The following is a 20631-nucleotide window of genomic DNA, read 5'->3' on the forward strand; positions in this document are numbered from 1 at the left end:
GCATTGGTTACATCACACAAGATCAAATTCATTTTGGTTGTAGACATGGGGAGATTAACTGATTTGACCACAATCACAGAATGTGGAGCTGAAGCAGAAACTCCAACCTGGTGCCCCAGTTGCAAAGTCTGCAGCTCTGGAAGTAACACCACATCCTCTCGCCAAGGTGCAACATTTAATCAAGTGGTCACATGGATAAAAAAACATAAAGATTACAAATAATTTAAAAGTTCTGTGTCGCTATTTGAAAACTCAGAAAATATGTCCTCGTTTTAGTTTTTTAGAGCACTAACCATAATTTTGATGCAAATAAGACCCTCTCATATATGTAATTTCTAAAGGAAATACTCTAGGTATTACAGTTTTGATTACATCAAAATGACGTCAGGCGTGCCACACTTTTGTAATAAATATAGAATGTTAACAATCTAGTTGTTCATTGGGATACTGTTGAGAGGCAGAGGCCAGGGGCACGGACTCTGAAAATTGAAGGCAGGTAGGAGAGTGCAGAGGCAACAATTTGACCACACTGGGCAGGCAGGAAGGGCAGTGGCAGCACAACAGACTATGGAGGGCAGTGGAAAGGGGGGCAGGGGCAACAAACCAACAATACAGGACTGGCAAGAGAGGCTGTGGCAATATAATAGACCATTGTGGGCAGAAGGAAGAGGCAGTGGTAGTACAACCATACATGCCAACAGAGCTGTTTCAGCCAGGAAACGTCCAATGTTTTTAAGCTCAAATGGGCTTTATTTGATCTGTCTCCTGTCTACAATCTCCTCTTTTTCAATGTAACTCAAAGGGGAAAATCAATACCCCAGTTTGTTTTCAAAATCTTCCTCTTACCAAGTTCAAAATGTTCGCAAGTATGGTACATTGAATCATGGGAGGCAGGAGGAATTGGGGTAGGCATATGGACTCGGATAACAGAGGACAGGAGGGACATGGAGAGATGCACCAAACTGACCCTACAGGGCAGGCATCAGGGTTTGCAGCAGCACAATACACCACACAGCGCATGCGGGACGGGAGTGCAGCACAACAATCCATAGAAAGCAATAGGGAGGGAACAGGACCATGCACATGGACAACAGAGAACAGATGGGAAAGAGGCAATGGTAGCTAGCTGACCATAATGGACAGACAGGAGAGAAGGCTGCAGCATAACAGACCATAAAGGGCAGGAGGGACGGATCTGGGGCATTACAATGGAACAGACAAGCCAGGAGGGAGGGAATAGGGGGTCTGCACATGGAAACAGAGGGCTGGGGGCAAGGTGGCAGGGCAGGAGCAGCAAGATGACCATGGAGGTCAGGCAGGATGGGCACTAGAAACAAGACACACCATGGAGAGCAACAATGAGACTATGGTGGCATACACACAGACCATGGAGGGAAGGTGGGAGGGGGTCAGGGGCAGCTAGCTGACCATACAGGGAAGGTATGAGGGGCCATGGCAGCACAGAAGACCATGCATGGCAAGTGGGAGGGTTAGTGGCAGCACAATGGCTATGATGGGCAAGAAGAAGGGTGCAGGGACATGCACAAAGGACCATGGAGGATAGAATGGAGGGTCAGGACCTGGGCACAGACAAGAGAGTTCAGGGGAAGGGGCCTCACAACAGACCGCGCGGGGCAGGCAGGAGGAGCAGTTGCAGCACAACAGATCAGGGGGGCAGAAGGGTGTGGCAGTGAAATGGCCATGGAGGACAGGAGGAAGGGGATAGGGGCATGGCATGTGGACAGGCAGGGTGGAGGTGGCAGGGACAGGTTACAGTCATCTGACAATGCTAGGCAGGTGGGAGGGGAGTGGCAGCTCAACAGAATACTCAGAGTAGATAGGAGTGGCAGGTCCATGGAACATAGTAGGCAAAAAGGATGGAGCAGGGGCATGCACAAAGACATCGGAGGGCAGGGGGAAGGAGAATAGGGGCAGCAAGCTAAGCACAAAGGCTAAGCAGGAGGTCAATGATGGGCCATAGAATTGGGCAATGGAGGGCAGGAGGAGTGGACTGGTACATCATGCTAAATGGAGGGCAGTGGCAGCACATCAGACCATGCAGGGCAGGAGGGAGGAGGCTAGTCCATGGATTCAGACAACAGAGGATAGGGAGAAGGTGGATGGGGCAGCAAGCTAACTGTTCAGAGAAGGTGGGTATTAGGAACTTTATTGTTTTTAAAATGTGTGTCTGTGCGAACTATTTAAAATATGAACAAGTATGCAGCATAATCTCACTTTTATTCAGGAAGAAGAGGACCTTTGTGACTGTGACTCCGGGCTCACTTGGCAGAAACACCCCCTGACCCTCCACCCCCATCGCAAAATGTAATGCCCGTGAAAAGGGTAGGTGGACGCAGTTTTATATAGAACATAGTCCTGAGAGCACGATTGAAAATGAAAACTAGATGTAGTATATGGTATAAACTATGCACCAAAAAGTGTGATATAAGATGAACCGGGGCGTGAAATATAATATGCAATACATTGTGCGCAATGACAGATTCATTGGAGAGCGCGAGATAGCACAGGCACTAGCGCGTGCTATGCGATATGCGCCTTGGAGTGTAATATGCACAGGGCAGTGTTGTGTAACATAACTAGTCTCTAAAGTTGTAATATAAAATATGTGCTGGGGAGTGTAACGTTGCATATGCACTGTGACAAAGATATGGATCCCAGATTGTAATATGTATGGCATAGCGCTGTGCGTTATAACATACACATCGAGGAAGGCACGTTAGATGGGCAATATAACCCGTGCGAAGGCAAGTGTGGCATGACATATTCACGGGGTGGTGTTACAGTGCACATGGTCATAGCATACGCACTAGCTGGTGGAATACAACACAGAGGTGTGAGGCAATCAGCGGGCACTGGTGGGTGTAACACAGCATTGGGCTCAGCCAGGAGCACGCTCTGACTCTCAAGTGAGGTTCGTCTCCTTTCCAGAGAGTAAAATAAAAAGTATTACACATCCGGCGGTGGATGTGTTTTTTATTAACCGTGAGGGGGGTTTCTTGCATAGTTTGGTCTAATTTTTGTCGAATCCCCTTTGAATGGCTTGGTGTCCGTGTATATTAAATGTGCCCGTCAATAGCTACCCATGTTTGTATAAATAAATGACAAGGGTGTCTACTTGGAGAGTGCCCACCGGCAGGGGCGCCGGGATTAGGCACGGTAGGGCGTCAGACACATCAGAGCTTCACTAGCGGTGTAAATACATTCCATGTGGATTCATTCTATGCATAGTCGCCTTTTAATGAATGTCACGCAAATCGTCATGGTGATAGGTACATACGGTTTGTCCAGCATGTCCTAGGTGTTTCTATAAATATATATATTTTTAAAATAATAAAAAACAAAGGCCGGCCCCGGGGGATGGGGTCCCCGGAGCCATAAGTGGCCTGAGGAGGGGGGCAACGCAGCCCCCTCCTAAAGAATTTAAATAAAATAAAGCCCATGACCCGGGGGTTGGGGTCCCAGGGTCCGATTAAGGCCTTGGAAGGGCCAAATTTATTTTTTTCAACAAAACAAATTAGGGTACAGGCCCTGGGGGAGGGGGTCCCCAGGGCCATTAAATTAGAAAAAGAAGGGGGGCCACACAGCCCTCCTTCTTAAAAAAATAAAATAAATAAAAGACCGACATCGCGCTGGAGGCCACGCCCCCTCCTTGCAGCACTCTGCAAACACGCCCCCTGGCCAGTTGTAAGTTGGGGAATTAATTCCCCTTCAATACTGAGGGTCCCTGAGGGCCAACTAGCCCAACAGGTATCTCCAGTGTGTGCCAGGGAGCTGCGTTGCAGACAGGTGTTCTGAGGCCACGCCCCTTTTTACACCTCTATGCAATGCAGCTCTGTGGCACTTACTGGAGGTACCTAGTGGGCTAGTTTGACCCTAGGGACACTTAGGATTCAAGGGGACTTAATCTCTCAACTTAGAACGGCCACAGGGCGCGTTTACACAGTGGTGAAGGGAGGGGACGGGGCCTGAGGTGACATGTGCAAACACGCCCTTTCAATCCTGAGGGACCCTGGGGGCCAACTAGCCCACCAGGTGCTTCCAGTAAGTGCCACTGCTCTGCGTTGCAGAGAGGTGGTGCAGGCCGTGCCCCTTTTTACACCTCTCTGCAATGGCGCTTACTGGACGTACCTAATGGGCTATTTTGCCCCTAGGGATCCTCAGGATTCAAGGGGACTTAATCTCCCAACTTAAAAAACGGCCACAGGGCATGTTTACACAGTGGGGAAGGAAGGGGACGGGGCCTGAGGTGACGTGTGCAAACACGCCCTATGGCGCGTTTTAAGTTGGGGAAATAATTCCCCTTCAATCCTGAGGGCCCCTGGGGGCTAACTAGCCCACCAGGTGCTTCCAGTAAGCGCCACTGAGCTGCGTTGCAGAGAGGTGGTCCAGGCCGTGCCACTTTTTACACCTCTCTGCAACGCATCTCTGTGGCGCATACTGGAGGTACCTAGTGGGCTAGTTGGAGCCTAGGGACCCTCAGGATTCAAATTAACTTAATCTCCCAACTAAATACGGCCACAGGGCGTGTTTACATAGTGGTGAAGGGAGGGGACGGGGCCTGAGTTAACGTGTGCAAACAAGCCCTGTTGCACGTTTTAAGTTGGGGAAATAATTCCCCTTCAATCCTGAGGGCCCCTGGGGGCTAACTAGCCCACCAGGTGCTTCCAGTAAGCGCCACTGAGCTACGTTGCAGGGAGGTGGTCCAGGCCGTGCCACTTTTTACACCTCTCTGCAACGCAGCTCTGTGGCGCATACTGGAGGTACCTAGTGGGCTAGTTGGACCCTAGGGATCCTCAGGATTCAAATGAACTTAATCTCCCAACTAAAAACGGCCACAGGGCATGTTTACACAGTGATGAAGGGAGGGGACGGGGCCTGTTAACGTGTGCAAACAAGCCCTGTGGCGCATTTTAAGTTGGGGAAATAATTCCCCTTCAATCCTGAGGGACCCTGGGGGCCAACTAGCCCACCAGGTGCTTCCAGTAAGCACCACTCCGCTGCGTTGCAGAGAGGTGGTCTAGGCCGTGCCCCTTTTTACATCTCTCTGCAACGCAGATCTGTGGCGCTTACTGGAGGTACCTAGTGGTCTAGTTGGACCCTAGGGACCCTCAGGATTCAAGGGGACTTAATCTCCCAACTTAAAACGGCCACAGGGCGTGTTTACACAGTGGGGAAGTGAGGGGACGGGGCCTGAGGTGACGTGTGCAAACACGCCCTGTGGCGCGTTTTAAGAGGTAGTTTTAATCCCCTGCCCTATTATATGCTAGGGGCTTACAGAGGAGGTCATGCTGATCACAGGGGGACCCCAACGCATAGTGTTCCCTAGTGTATGTAGGTGTTTTCACTGTATTCTGAGTGTCTTTTAACATAGCACTGGCTCTAGGACTGGTTAGTCAGACTCAGTTACCACCAGTATCCGTCTGAAAAAGTTGAGGGTACAGGATGATTTTGCAACAAGGCTTCTTTCTGCTCTTCTGTTTGTTCTTTCTGCACGTTATCCTTCTTCCTGCACTTTTCTTCGTCTTTGAGGACTTCTGTTGCTTCTTTCTGCATTTCTTTTTTTTCTTTCTGTGCGTTTTGTCTTCTTTCTTCACATGTCCTATCTCTGTAAGCATAGTTAGAAATTAGCATTTAAAAAACCTTTGAAATTCACTGAAAAAACCATAGGTTTCAGGCACGTTATAGTTAGGAATTAGCATTTAAAAAACCTTAGAAATTCACTGAAAAAACCATAGGTTTCAGGGGCGTTATAGTTAGATGAACTTTTCACTCGTACAAAACCATTGAAATTCCCCCGTTATAGTTAGTTCAGCTAACTATAACTCGCGCGCCCGCAATGCACTGCTGATGACGTCACATATTACATCACTCATGACATGGTCAGTGACATCACTCATGACATCACTGATGACATCTCAAATGACATCACTAATGACATCACTGATGACATCATCCTTGTGATAGAGTGGCAGACCTCCTCTTCCCCTAATATAACCTTTGATACACACATTCAAAAATAGAAACTACAATGTTCAAAACAATGGACATACCAATACGAGTTACAACAACCTATTCAGTAATTCTAAGATCCACATACACATCCACTCATTCACCAACAGTCCTATACAGTCACTCATACATGTACTCACTCATCATATGTACTCACACACCTATACATCCTGTTACACAACGCCACTCATCCATAGAGTTACCCACACACATAGTCACTCATGCTAATAAAGAATCAAACATCCATTTACTTGCATATACAGTTATACACACACCACCACACTTACTTCTACAGAAACTTACACATACTTAGTCTTTTAAACAATCACTTATAGAAACACATACTTATTCATACAGGAACTCTTTCAATCTCTCACTCTCACATATACTCACCTATATACACCAATAGTCACATATACTAGTTTACAACATATGTAGTTACTCATAAAGACACTATTGAGACAGTCTATCACTCACTAACACACCCAGGCACACACTCATCCACCCATACAGTCCTGCACACATGCTGTCTTCAACACATACAAACAGTGAGTCACTCATTCATGCACCTATGCACTACGTAATACCCCCACCGAACCATACAGACACTCAGACACTCATACTGATACTCAAAAAACCAACTAATAACCTATATAGACACTCATGTAGCTACTCACCAACCCATGCAGCCACTTATACACAAAGTGAGAGACTGATACAGATATTTACACATTTAAACATTACTCACTAAGCCATGTATTTACTAAGATACACTTAATCAGTCAGTTATACAATCAATTTTTCAAAAACAAATCATCCATTTAGACACTTATATACCCATTTATTCTTCCATCGACCTTGAGATATACATATATAAAACATATGTAATTTTCAGAAAAACACACATTCACTGGATGATGTCATCAGTGATGTCATTTAAGATGTCATCAGTGATGTCATGAGTGATGTCACTGACCATGTCATGAGTGATGTAATATGTGACGTCATCAGCAGTGCATTGCGGGCGCGCGAGTTATAGTTAGCTGAACTAACTATAACGGGGGAATTTCAATGGTTTTGTACGAGTGAAAAGTCCATCTAACTATAACGCCCCTGAAACCTATGGTTTTTTCAGTGAATATATATATGTATGGGTATATCTACATATATATATGTATGTGTATATATATGTGTGTATTTGTGTGTGTGTGTGTGTGTATAATGTTGAACTAATTTATTCTGGTTTACATTACTTCCTATGAGATAGTGACATAGTGATTTAATTCCCTGCCTCTATTAAATGCTGTGGAAGGGGTTTGCAGTACCATTGATTGGCAGTGTGTAATGCTTGACTTACTTAAAGGCTGAGATGGAATACATTTATATCTGTTTTGATACCTTGACGCTGTAGTAACATTAGAAGTGTATTTTGTGAATTGCAATTGTCTTACTCTTTCACACGTTTTGTATTAGAATGTCCCTCTCAAACCCCTCCTTAAAGTTCCCTAACCGCTCCCATTTAGTAGAAAGTAGTCCCCACTTTCCAACCACTCCTCCGTGCCTCTCCCATATTTTTTACCAAAACATATAGGTACATGTTCAGAGATCTCTATACACATGGTGGAGATCTCTACCCCCAAAAGATAGGAGAGGCAGAGGTGGAGGTCTCCAGCTGTATATTTATGTATTGCATTTTGTAGTATGTGAGTTTTACTACTGTGGTACCACATCTGATAGATACATCTAGCCACACATTCCTTATCCTTGAATTTTCCAGTCATCAGACTGGATTCGGAAGATTTTTCTTCTACCAATATCCATCTGCGCTGGTAAATGGCATCCATTGGCTCCGCATGACATCGTCTGCGCCATCGGCGCCATTGTGACATCTGCGTCACCTCTATAGGCACCAACTTGTCGCCCTGACTACAGTTGGTTTTTTTCTGCAGCAGCAAGCATAGATTCGGGAAAAGAGCTACTCTCTGTCACTTTTTGACAGGCTTTTTTTGACATTTTGTTGACCCTTTTTTGGTGTGTAGGCTTTTCCTAACATAACCAAGAAGACTTTTGGGTTCAAGCTTTGTGGTGCCTGTCACTGTGCCATGTTGGTGACAGACCCATACTTTGTTGGTCTCGGGTGCCTGGACCACGACCATGACTGCAGGTTGTACTCCCACTACTGGGCTATGGATCTGAAAGTTTTGATGGAGCGGTCACTAAAGCTGCTTGCGGCCCGGCACTCAGCACCACGTCGTTATCCTCAGAGGTCTTGTTCACTGTCCTAGTCGAGAGGAAGGTCCAGGCACCGCTCCAGGAGTCCAAAGTCTTCGTCCTCCCACTCGGAGTTGTCGAGTCGGGTAGGTAAGAAGCACAAAAAGCACAAGAAATCAAAGCGTGCTTCAACTTCTCCCCGTCCGTCGGCCGACACGACGGAGGAGTCTCTGCGTTCTAGGACTCGTGCCTGTGAAACTGCGCATGGGTCGGATCCACGCTACCCCGCCTTCACGGGAGCCGAAGCGACCCCCACCCATCTCCGAAGAATTTTATGATGCCATGTGCCTCATATTTGGCAGTCTGACCCTACCGCAATGCCTTAAGGCCCCAGTGGCTCAGAGGGGGCTCCATCAGGCTCTGCGCCGGCGGCTCCTGCCCCAGCTCCAATGACCCCCCCATGGATCCGGCGATGCATCCGGACCAACACCGGTCATACAATTGTGAACTTACCCAGCACCGGCCCCAACACTGAGACTCCCGACACTGCCGGTGCCCTGTGGCAACCCTAGCCCCATTCTCATACCTGACGACCTGGAGTTGGATCTGCACCTACTGGCGTCAATACCAGTGCCAACAGACCCTTATGTCCTAGGTCGGTACCTAAGCCTTATTCTGAAGGGCTTGGAATGGAGGAAGATTGAGATGGGTCGCTGGACCATTTACAAGACTAGCCTTGGAATGGTACAAGGAATTGGGTGAGGCCAGGGGACTGGATACCTCTCCAGATTCTGGCCTGCTTTCTCCCCCTACCATGGCTACGGAGGAGTGGGGAACATACACTATGGTGGTAAGAAGGGCAGCTGAGGTCCTGGACCTTCAGCTCGCTTTCGTGGCAGTCAAGACTAATATCTTGACAGAGGACCTGCAGCCAGGTTCTTCTACTCGGAACACTTGCTGCCTTTCAATGAGACCTTAACAGATGTCTTTCTGGGAGCCTGGTCCAAGCTCCTGTGAATAGGACAATTGGCCAACACCATTCCCCTGCACTTGTTGAACCAAATTTACTCACCAATCACCCTACCCCGAGAGCTTGGTGGTCCAAGCCTCTACTTCCCATGGTGCGTTCACTTTTGCACCCCTGGACAGGAAATCAAATAGGCTAGACAGTTGGAGTAAGAAATTGGTTTCTTACTCCAGCCTTGCATTGCAGTCGGTGCAGACTGCATGCCTATTTGGCTGTTACTCCCATTTAAGTGGTGTGCAATATATACAGGGTGGTGAAAATAATTTACAAGTGGGTAATGGGCCAGATGTTACAGGAAATGCAATAGGCCTGCCAAATAATGATTCTTTCTTTGGGCAACGCCTTTAGATGATCCGGGCCTAGTATGGTTGTCGACGTTTCGACCCAATTAAGCTCCCTTAGGTAGTCAAGAGTGGGTCTTCATCAGGACGGGAAGGGCGAGGGGATTGAAGGACAGCCCTGAAGGACCAGAGTTAATCCTGGGACGAGACCACCTTTGACTATTACTTTGGCTGACAGGGCAGGTGGCTGTTGGCAGCACCTGGGATTCCTGGCATCTACCGGACCTGTGGGAACTGGGGCAAGGCTGCAGCTCGCTGTCTACCAGGACACCCCCTGCGAAGCCAGCTTTATGCTACTCTGATGTCAGGATAGAGAATAAAAGATTTCAAAGCTAGTACTTAAGATAATGACTCCGACTGAGAGTCATATACAGCACAGAAAATGTGTAGGACTCGGGCCAGAGATATGCAAAGTGCCCCTGTTATCCTAACTGAAAGTAGGCCAATGTGTGGACAGTCTTAGGAGCAAAACACCTGTTACCTGCTCCATTACGTACACATAGCCCATGTTGCACACGACTAGCCAACAAATGTGTTAGTGATATCTCCTTGGGTTACCCCCTCTTTGAGGGTAACGCCTGATTTATATTTCCCAAGACGAGGCAGTAACATTTTTCTGATCAAAGAAAGATAAACTACACAGTGAGGTGACTGGACAAAGAATGAAACGATGATATACACTTAGCCCTCTCTTAAAAAGACCCACTCTCTTAATTTGGTGCGTATGTACAACTACCCTTGACTGTGTGCCCGTGGGATGATACAAAGTTTGCACTGTATGTGGATGGCTATGCCACAGAAGAAGCGCTTCCCCCAACTTCTGTCTCTTGTCCCCTACCCCGTGTCTAAACATTTTCCACGAACGAGCGGAATATGTTTGTTTTTTCTCCGACCTGTCGGCAAGCAGATGGGGGTGAGGGGATGGGGAGGGGGGGTTATCTTGACAGACGTTCTCTGCTCTCCCCGGGCTTCTCTGGTCGGTACATGATGCAGACGTCTAAGCCCCCGTGCTGAATTGGGTTGACTCCCGCTAGCCTATGCTTTTCCGCACCTTATGAAGCATGAATCGCTCCAAGACGGGTTTCCCGCGTTGTGGCCCGAGGAGATGCCAGCAGCTGCCCTTTGAAGAGAGCGTTCAGTCTCGTGGAAGGCTTCCCAAAAGGCACATCCTTGCCGTCACTTGTAGTTAGATTCTAAAGACATGAGAAGCGTCAGCCCCAGAGTGTCTCTCACAGGTAGGGGCCGGGGAAACAGTCTCTACCGGTAGTGTAAAGCCACGTGGAATTGGAGACGCACTGTGTGCTGCCCTGCCATACTCCCAACACCTGCCTCCGAGACCTTCCGTGAATCAGCGCCTAGATGTGCCTCTGCAAAACAGGATAACCGAATCCCTCCTTGCAGGCCCTTGCAATAAAACAAACACAATTGACAGAATTACCAAACCGTTGTTAAATTGCCAGTGTCATACGGTGTATATCTTGTGATACCTCATTGGCGGAACTTTCCCTCTCTTTCCTCTTTTCTAAGCACCTGCGTTTGTTTTCAGTGCGCATGCGTGACATGTTATTATTCATAATGGTTTACAAAAGGGAGTGAAGCTGCAGGCAGCATCTCTGTCCTCTGGAACCCCTAATCTGTGGGACCCCGAAGTCCGCAGAAACTGGGAGTTCAGCAGCCACTCGACCGGTACGAAGAGTATAATAGGGCCGGATGACGTTTGTATAATGCACCCTGGCAGTGCTCCTGGCTGTAGCACGCTGTAGTCCGAAGCAAACATTCTGCTGAACTGAAATGATATTTGTCAAGGAAAAGAAAACTTCAGATCTGCCCTTTCATGTTACGGGGATGTTGTTGCTATCCTATGTGTATGTCAGTGACAGGCACCAGGGAGACTTTCCCTTACTGGACACCAGGCCCGGTTCTAGCCCGGTTCTAGTCATTTTCATCGGGATGGGCCAAGGGATCGTTTGAGTGGGCCAATGCTGGCCCACTTTTTGTCAATTCTATAGGTAGCCTACAAACTCAAGATTTTCGTTATATCTTCTTCCAAACAGGCAAGCAGTGCGTCTAGAGAGTTATTTGAGAGTAAGAGCTGATGTCTATACTCAACAGCCCAACTCTTATAATTTCCAGCAGGCCAGGCTTTAGCACCAGCACCAGGATTCCAACAGAATGGAATAGTAGTTCAAGGTTAAAGAGGTCCCTGTTACCACACCGAAGCTTTGACATTTTGCACTACGAAGACCGGCACTGAAAGCTGGATCCGGGCTTGAGCCTGAAGCCTGGCTGTGGCTCGTGTTTAGGTCCTGTTGGAACTTTGAGCCCATAATGAGCCGAGCTTTCATGTACCCTCTGCCTGCCACCCTCAACCTACCCAGGATGTGGCATTACTACGAGAGTTTCCGACTTTTGAACTTAATAAACTAGGTTCAAGTCTCGGCGTTGGCTTAACATCCTGCGATTCTGGGCAAAATCTCCAGTGGCCGCCAAGATGTGGAACTCCCTCCCCACCCACCTCCGCCTGACCCAAGACCACCTCGCCTTCAGGAAGCAACTCAAGACCTGGCTGTTCGAGCTGTAGCGGACCCCCCTACCCCAAGCGCCTTGAGACCCTCCGGGTGAGTAGCGCGCTATACAAATGCTTGATTGATTGATTGATTGATTGATTGATTGAATGTGACCATGTATAATGTAACTGGTTTTCATGTAAAGCGCTTCAATATCTCAGGGTTGAGTTCACACTATATACAAACAGCAGAAAACTTCCCAAAGTAGTAAAACCAAAGCATAAGCATAAAAAGGAGAAATGAATAGATAGCCATTTAGTGGGTGATTGGTACAAAGTGAAAAAATAAAACCTGGATAAATTGGAGCTTCCTCACTTACATTGTGTGAGCTTGGACAAAATTTTATTGCACCAAAACTCGTTTTTATTCATATTTGCGCATGAAAGCACATTCAAATACATGAATCAGAAAAGCAACTATACAAAAACATATTGTGTTTGATTTAATAGACTCATGTTGCTCTATAATAATCTGGGCCACATACAGGGTCCACGTGACAAGTGTCTTGCCTCTTGGTTCACTAATGGCAGTTACCAGTGTGAGGACGGGGTAGGAATGAATGTAAGCTCATGTTTAGAAACGATCACTCTTACTAAGTACTCTCAGTGCAGTGCTATATTGTGAGATAAATGTCAAAGCTTCTATGAGTTAAAGAAATACATTTTTTTGAATTTTAAAGAGACTGTATCATATTTGACAATATGTTTGTTGTATGTTTCACATAGCAAACATTTTCAGGGCCCGGCTTGTGCATGGGCTCTAAGGGCCAAGCTCGAGCCTTAGCTCGGCTCTCCCTCTCAATTTCAGTTTTAAGCACAGTAGGAAAAACATTGCGACGTTCCGACGTTGAAATTGAGGAAGCACTTAAGAAGTGCCCTTTCTGTGGCCTTTTCTGCTGTGACTGGGTGGGCCAAGGGTCATGTTTGGGTGGGCCTGCCCCCCCCTCCCCTCCGATCCGGGCCCGCTGGACACTATGCTTGTGAAGAATAAAACGGCCTTGGTACTCGCCCACTGGTTAGAGTCCTACCATGAGCTCAGATAAGAGTGAACGCGTGTACCGTGTACGGAATAGCCCTGTGTAGACTGATGGTCCAGCAATGCTGTGTATGTTGAGACAGTGAATGAGATAAACCAGAGACTGAATGACCATGTAGCAGCAAGAGATAGAAATAGACGCCCCCTGACGCCCGGGCCAGCAGAGGCTCAAGGCACATTTTTAGAACATTAATGAAGAGAATGGGGCAATAATTCAAGACACTGACCACTGCAATACTGTGTGAAACACCACAGCCCGGGCTCCGAGAGGCAGCTGCCTGCTAGAGGCTGGGTACGCCTCAGAGTGCAGACACACAACCCTCCCTGCATTCAGTGGCTGGGGTCTGTGCCGTCAGTGCACACCAGAGAAACGTTTTCAGAGTTCTTTCCATCCTTTACAAGTATTGGAAAGCCTTGGCGTTTCCTCCAGCGACAGTAACTTTCCGTTTGCCATGTTTCTTTCTTTCTCTCTCTCCTCTTTCCACAGCTCGAGGCAGTGCCTGCATTATTTGTTTACACTCCTCCCTACCCTCTCCCTCTCTACGCGCATCTGGTTTGTCACCATTGGGCTTGCCAGCCTCTCTGCTCTCGTATCCTCCCTGCTCTACTTTGAGTTCTCACTTACCGGAATCACCCCTTCTTCTCTTACCCTTCCCTGTAACCTAACCTGTTCTTTTCTTTCTAAACTTCACAACCTTTACTTTATTGTTCCTTTCTTGCCTCTCTGTTTGGAATACACATAATACCCTCCTTCTAACCAACGCACGGATGTGTTATGGTCATTTCACACACAGAGTTTGTGATGCTGTGCGGTGCGGGGGTAATTAGTGGGTGCGGAGTTACAGCCCCATTCCAAGTCCCGGCCTTCGGAATGGGCTCGCACCGCTCTTGTGCCTGTTTCCCCCCTGTTGCGAGGTGCTCTGCTGTATGGGGCTTGTTCTCAGATTTGTCACCAGGCATTTTATAATCATAAATCAGGTGCCGCGTGGGTTTGCACCTGATTCGGGATTGGCGTTGAAATTGGAATAAGGGCTGGAGTGTAGAACAAATTGTGTATAAGTAAGAGCCAGATATATGTAGAAACTGCTTCAAAACATGGTCACAATTTAAGTCTCAATTTTCTTGCAACAGTATTTTATTTTGCAAACTAACTTATTTGCTTGAAGGTCGAGTCATAAAGTAAGGAATCCCAGGGGTTCTCAAAACGACCGCCTAATCAATATCTTTTAGGCAGGTCGTATTTTCTGACTCCCTGTGATTGGCTACAACCCCAGGGACTGTGGCCTGCAAGGAACGGCAGACAACAATGCCGGTGATTGCATTACATAATGGAAAACTTTGGGGGAGATTTACTAAGATTTTGCGCCGTGTTTGCATCACAAAAGTGACGCAAATCAACATAATTTTTTTTCCAAAATTTACTTTTCAGCGATAAACTTGTTTAACGGTGGAAATAACGGAAAAGTAATGGGAAGCAGCGTATATCCCTGGTTTGCGTTACTTTGCACCATGGGGGTATACCAAGGGTGGAGCATGGGAGATCCCATCCAACCACCCAAGGTTTCTCACACTAAACCCTATTTACTCAATTAAGTAGATTGGGTTTAGCATGAGAAAACTGCACCCTTTTCAAGTAGGCGCAAAGAAGGAGATTCCTTTTCCGACTTTGCATGCGTGCTGCTCTGTGCAGCACACATACAAAGTGGGAAAGACTTTGCATTGTGTCTGGGCATCGTCTTTTGTACAGGAAGGCTACCCTTCCTGTACAAAACCTATGCTAGACTAATGCACACATCCTAGTGCTATGGAGCTAAGGTGTGTGCGTGGCTCTTGGCAGCTGTAATAAATCAGCGCCGGCGCAAACAAAAGGGGAGGGTAGAGCCATATCTCTGAAGATATGGCGCTCTCCAGCTCCCTCCCTGTCGTGCCACGCAGCGCAGCCTAGCAGGAGGCTGCGCTGCATGATTTTTTTGTAAATATCCCCCATATGTTTAAGTAACCCGAGATCCCTAGAGGAACACTGACTGCTTAAAAAAAAAGTTTTTGGGCTCTGAAAACTTCAGTGAGAGTAAGCAGTAGCCCCCTAGACCTCTGTTTGTTCTCCCCCGAAGCTGCCACCTCGATTCCAAACAGAGAAGGGCTCCAAAGGGGGCCTCTCCCCCTTTACGAATCATTTACAGCCTGGCTTGGGAGTTAGGAACAGTTCAGTGGTTTGCGCCTAGAACGATGGTTGCAAATCCTTGATAGATGTCATACCGACTAGCAGTTTGGAAGGAACTGTCATTACACACTCATTCCAAACTGATTCACAGAATGCCTTTTACGAGTCAAAACCTGTTTTCCAACTGGCAAAATGCTTTGTCAATATATGAATAAGTCATTTAGCAGTCCCAAATGGTTTACTAAATCTTGAGGATTGCGGCCGCTAAATCACTTGGGGGCATATTATCAAGCACGGCGTTAAAATTATCGCCGCTTTGGCGGCAGAAAACTGGCGATAATGGGCTTGATAATATGCCTCAGAGAATTCCAATAGAAGCCCAGGTTCACACCAGAACATGGGCTTCTATGGGAATTCTGAAGGGCAGATCATTTTAACGCTGTTTAATATGCCCTCTGGTATCTCTGACCCTTAATTCTATGCACCACTGACATTATGGGCAATGGATACGATAATTAATGGTGGGAAGGACCAACTTCTAGATAAACACTAGAAATGTCTTAAAGAAATGCCCTACCAACCATTGGCAATGCTATCAGAGTTCACAATCCACAAGGAGTGTCTTGTACCCAAAGTGAGTTTCACCAAAAAGCACACTTTTGAACAGGTACTATCGTGCACGATTCACAAAAAACACAAGACGCATAACTTCTGTTACTTGCATAGGTGGAAATGCCACTGGTTTTAGAAAGGTTGGCAGAAACGTGCTAGTGCCGTGAAATCGCCGTCTTCCCTATGCAAGCTGTGGGTGACTGAGTATGGGGCAATGATAAGAGGGGGGACCCGAATAGTAAGCTAAGAGCTCATATGACTTTGGGTATCCACAAAACAGGCAGCTCTTTAAGGTCCCTGATTCGCTGCCTGAGTAGCCCTCCCAGCATCTTTTTTTTCTTTGCTTTGGTACTTGCAGCCACTGGTTTCTGAAGGCTAATCGGGATTAAAAACACCAGAATGCGAAGAACTGGCTGAGTTACTCGTGCCTGGATCGGGAAACACGAAAGCCTTGTAAAATCCCCAAATACCTCATTTTAGTGTCGAAATAACTGATCTTTTTACAAGACGAATGTGCAAATGATCCGTGGCAAGAGTGAAACGTGTCTCTAATCTGCTGGTGCTTTCTGGAAACTGAAGTTGTAAATTAATTCTAATTTGCCTCTACAGAAAAGGAAGATAACGTATTTTCAAAAGCATCGTTTCATACATTGCGATCAGCACTCACAGCCTTCATTTAACCATTCTCAGTTTTGCAGATGCGGGGATAACTGAAAAATAGAAAAATAGTTTGCTCAGGATCACACAGTTTGCAGAACTCGGATGTGCAGGTGCCACAGCTGATGCCCGAACCACTGGTTCAGATCATTTTCACCGAATGCAAAAGCTCTCCAGCCTTGAGGCTCTGTCTACGCTCATTGTAGCCCCGTGTTCTCTGATTGCTGCCTTCTTCAGACAGTTTGCGCGGGTTTTCTTCTCTGTAGCAGCATATTAGGAAGTGTAAAAAAATCACTCCTTGTAACAAAATGCAACAAGTGATCAGTGTCTCGTGCTGTTAGCTTGTTTAATAAGAGATGCTGAAAGGAGTTACGTCCAGACATTTTTAAAGCGTTATTACAACCATTCTCTTCCTTCTGAAGTCTGAATGTATTCGTGTTTTAAACAGGTTGTGTAAGTGCAGACCTGATAAATACCTCAATTTGATTCATTCGAGCTTCAAATTAAATAAAGAGATTTGGGGGGGGGGGTGCGAAAGCAAGAGGAACTATTAGAACCATTTCTATGATAAGTGGTCTATCTTTTCAACTTATTCTCCCTGTAGTGATATTTTGAAAATAATGTTGCCACAGCATTTGGAGGTTCAAGTGTTAGTTATTTACCATTTCATGACAAAAATAATTTTAAAAAAAGTGATTCCTTACCGCCACCGTTCTGATAACATATATAAGGAAACCTCCAGACATTGCCCAAGTCAACAGCAAACCCAATGACGGAGAGCAGGAAATCCATCTTTTTGCTCCACTTGTCCCTTTGCGGCACCACAGGCCCGGGGGTGGCCGTGGTACAGTTGGGGCTCACCGGGGTTCCCGCTTTGGGATGCCCGTCTGCCATCACGAGAGAGTTCTCCTCCGACATGCTGCCTGCCTTGGAAAGCCTGCAGGAGTCCAGCTGGAGAAGTTGTAGGATGGGAAGGGTTTTCCTGTGGGTGATGACAGGCACAAGGAGGTGGGTCTCATGAGATGGACTTCCCCACCTCCTGGTGGTAAATATACTCCAAGACCGAGTGGCAGCAGCGGGGGGAGGGCACGGGGGAGCCATCGTTTGATCAAAGGCACGACGAGGAGGAAGCCCTCAGCGGCGGCGCTTTACTCAAAGCACACATTTCAGCTGCTGACATTAACTAACGTGTGTGGATTAAGCCCGATGCCTTTGTACTGTTGCCCTCGGTTATCTATGCTTTGCGTGCCGGATGTCTCTGACAGGGACGCTGTGCTGCTTGAAGCCAGGTATACCTACAGTCATAAAAGAGCGAGGGGGAGGGAGTGGGGGGGCTTGGGGGGATGATGTATCTTATAGTTGCGTTCTCAAAATGATGCTAGACTCTGAGTCACACAGGATTTGGTCGCACATTTGTAAAAACATCTTATGTTGCGGCTTAGTCCCGAGTATGCTCAATAAGTGATCGCCATGTGTACACGTATGAAGTGTTCATCGAACACAGATGTGCGCTCAGTCTTTTAAGCGCTCTGTGCTTCAGTCCTTCGGGGTGGACTTGGAGCTGGTGATCTCAGTGCGCTGAGGCAGCATTGTTTCAGAATGATGGCCTATTCTAAAGAAGTCATTCGAAGTCTCTGTAGAAATTAAACCCTCTAAGCTAACTACTGCGTTTCTGCGAAAGAAAGAGATCTTGAAATCAAGGGGAGTACGTTTACAAGCTCCATTTATATGGCAAAGGATAATGAATGCACTACCCATGTGTGGTGACAGGTAGTTTGAAGAGTAGCGCAGGAAACTTGCCACATAGCGCTTTAAGTCGCTGGAGTTTTAGGAAGCTATGCAGCCACAGCGCGTGCAGTGCGATGAATATTATACTGAGCAACAGCGTAACACGACAGACACCACTTCACCCTGCTGGAAACACTTGCATTGTGCTTTCGTTTTAAAAACTTTGGGGCAGATTTACAAGCCCCTTGCGCCTCATTTACGCCGCGGTTGCTTTACTTTTGTGATGCAGCGGCGGCGCAAATCCTGCGCCATGGTGCGGGGTACTTACAACGTGACGCATCTGGGAGATGCGTCACGTTGTAAAGCCCTGCGCCACATGTAGGCGTTCCTGCGCGGGGGGGGCGTTCCGGCGCAGGAACGCCTCCTAAAAGTGGCTGAGTGAAATCTACAAGATTTCACTCAGTCACTTTTAGGCCCATGCTGCGTCAAAACCCTGCGCCTGCCTGAAGCAGGCGTAAGGATTGACGCAGCATTCACAAGATAGGGCCCCCCCGAGCTTTGCGTGAGCTGCATCGCGCTTGCGACACAACTCCAGCAATGCGCCACTTTTACGGCACAGATGCGTCACGCATCTGTGCCGTTTTTGCCCCATGGTGCGCCGCATTGTAAATGCGGCGCATCCATGGTGGCGGAGCTGTGGCGCACAATAACTGGCGCATCCCTGCTGATATGCAGGGATGCGCCAGTTATTGTAAATGTGCCCCATTGCACCTTTATTGACGCACCGCCAGCATAATGGGCTTCCCCATATTTACACCTAAAGTCACCCTGCATGACTTTTCATGGCCTTGTAAATATGTTTCCATTTCTCGCATAACTCTTTCATGAGTGTTGCCACTTTCAGACTGAATCAAGTCTACAGTATCTACGAAAGAAGGAGGAGTCGTCACCCCACACCACTGATATTGTATCTCTCCAAAGTTCTTATGCAGTTTTAATTTAGCATGCTTGAATACATGACTCTAGGCTTCCCTGCTGCCTGGAATGCTGTGCTTAGCACCTACACAAATTGAAATGTGAAAGATGTAGTGTCTCCTTTGAGGACCCCCAGAAACATGCTCCTTAGGTCGTCTGATCAGGATCAGGGTAAATCTGTGTTTTGTGCAGTACTATTCAGGCGCTCTTAACTGCTTGGTTGGCCTTGGATTTAAGAATTAAAAAAAAACTATGTTCAATTCGTGGCAAAGCAGTTGTCTGACTGAATATATGTTCCATAATAGACCAGACTTACTCAGAGATGTTAGTGACCTAATAGAGTGCCAAACCCAGCATATTTTACCACCCCCTGCCCCATGGAAAAATACCTTCTTGCATCTCTTGCTTGAACCATCACATTATTTAACTGGTCCTCAAGGAGTCCACAATCAAAATACCTTCTCAATCTGATAGAGACTTATAGCTACAGATTCCTTACATTAGAATTTTCCCCAGGCATCAAACTAGATTTGGAAACCTTTCGAGCAGTACCTCTGCGTTCCAGTAGGTGTTATTAGTCTGATCTGTACGGTCGCCATCAGCGTCATACGCACCACAAGTGTGCACGGAGCCTATAAATGCACAAACCCAGCGTGCTGACATCAGTTCTTTTCTTTCTGCTCCACCAGTGCAGGTCCAGTGAGAGCTACCTCTGTCCACTTTTTGGACAACTTTTTCCAATGTTTTGTTGAGCCTTTGTGAGATTTTGTCTCCCAGTGTATTTAGGGATGTCCCCCAAAATTTGTTAGAGTTTAAATCCTGGGGTTCCTGTTACAAATAGATGACTGTAACAGACCCCTATCTGGTTTGTCTCTGGTGCCCAGAGCCAGACCATGACTAAGGTGGTGAACTCCGCTTCGTTCGCAGAGTTTGCAGAGTTTTCCGCACTCACGGAGCACGCAAAGTTCCCAAAAACTCGCAGAGCAGAGTTTTTTTCCTCGCTCGTGCTCCCCAACGTCAAGTTGGCGAGGGCGAGTGAGGAAAATCCACCTCCCAGCGAGATTTCTCATTGCGGGCGGTCGGATTTCTCAATGCGGGTGGTCGCGACTGCTCACTTTGAGAAACCTTCTGTTCGCGTTGAGAAAGTTGCAGCTTGAGTAGAAATCTACTCGAGCAGCAGAAAAGAAGCAGCACTCTCTTGCACTGTGCATGTTGCCATTCACGTTGATTTTCAAGCTCAGGAAGAACACCTGGCACTGAAAATCAACGCAAACAGGCATGACCAAG

General features: G+C 47.1%; 1 protein-coding gene across 1 annotated transcript in view; it reads right to left on the reverse strand.

Moving 5' to 3' along the window:
• The window catches only part of LOC146783944 (sodium-dependent serotonin transporter-like), a 733782-nt gene extending 716209 nt beyond the window's left edge, over positions 1-17573 (reverse strand). The window contains exon 1 of the mRNA XM_085633563.1: positions 17346-17573. Within this exon, the coding sequence (XP_085489689.1) occupies positions 17346-17559 (214 nt within the window). The 5' untranslated portion in view covers positions 17560-17573. The remainder of the gene's footprint in view (positions 1-17345) is intronic.
• Between the last annotated feature and the right edge of the window lie 3058 nt (positions 17574-20631).

Source organism: Triturus cristatus, chromosome 11 (assembly GCF_964204655.1).
Source record: "Triturus cristatus chromosome 11, aTriCri1.1, whole genome shotgun sequence".
NCBI lineage: Eukaryota > Metazoa > Chordata > Amphibia > Caudata > Salamandridae > Triturus > Triturus cristatus.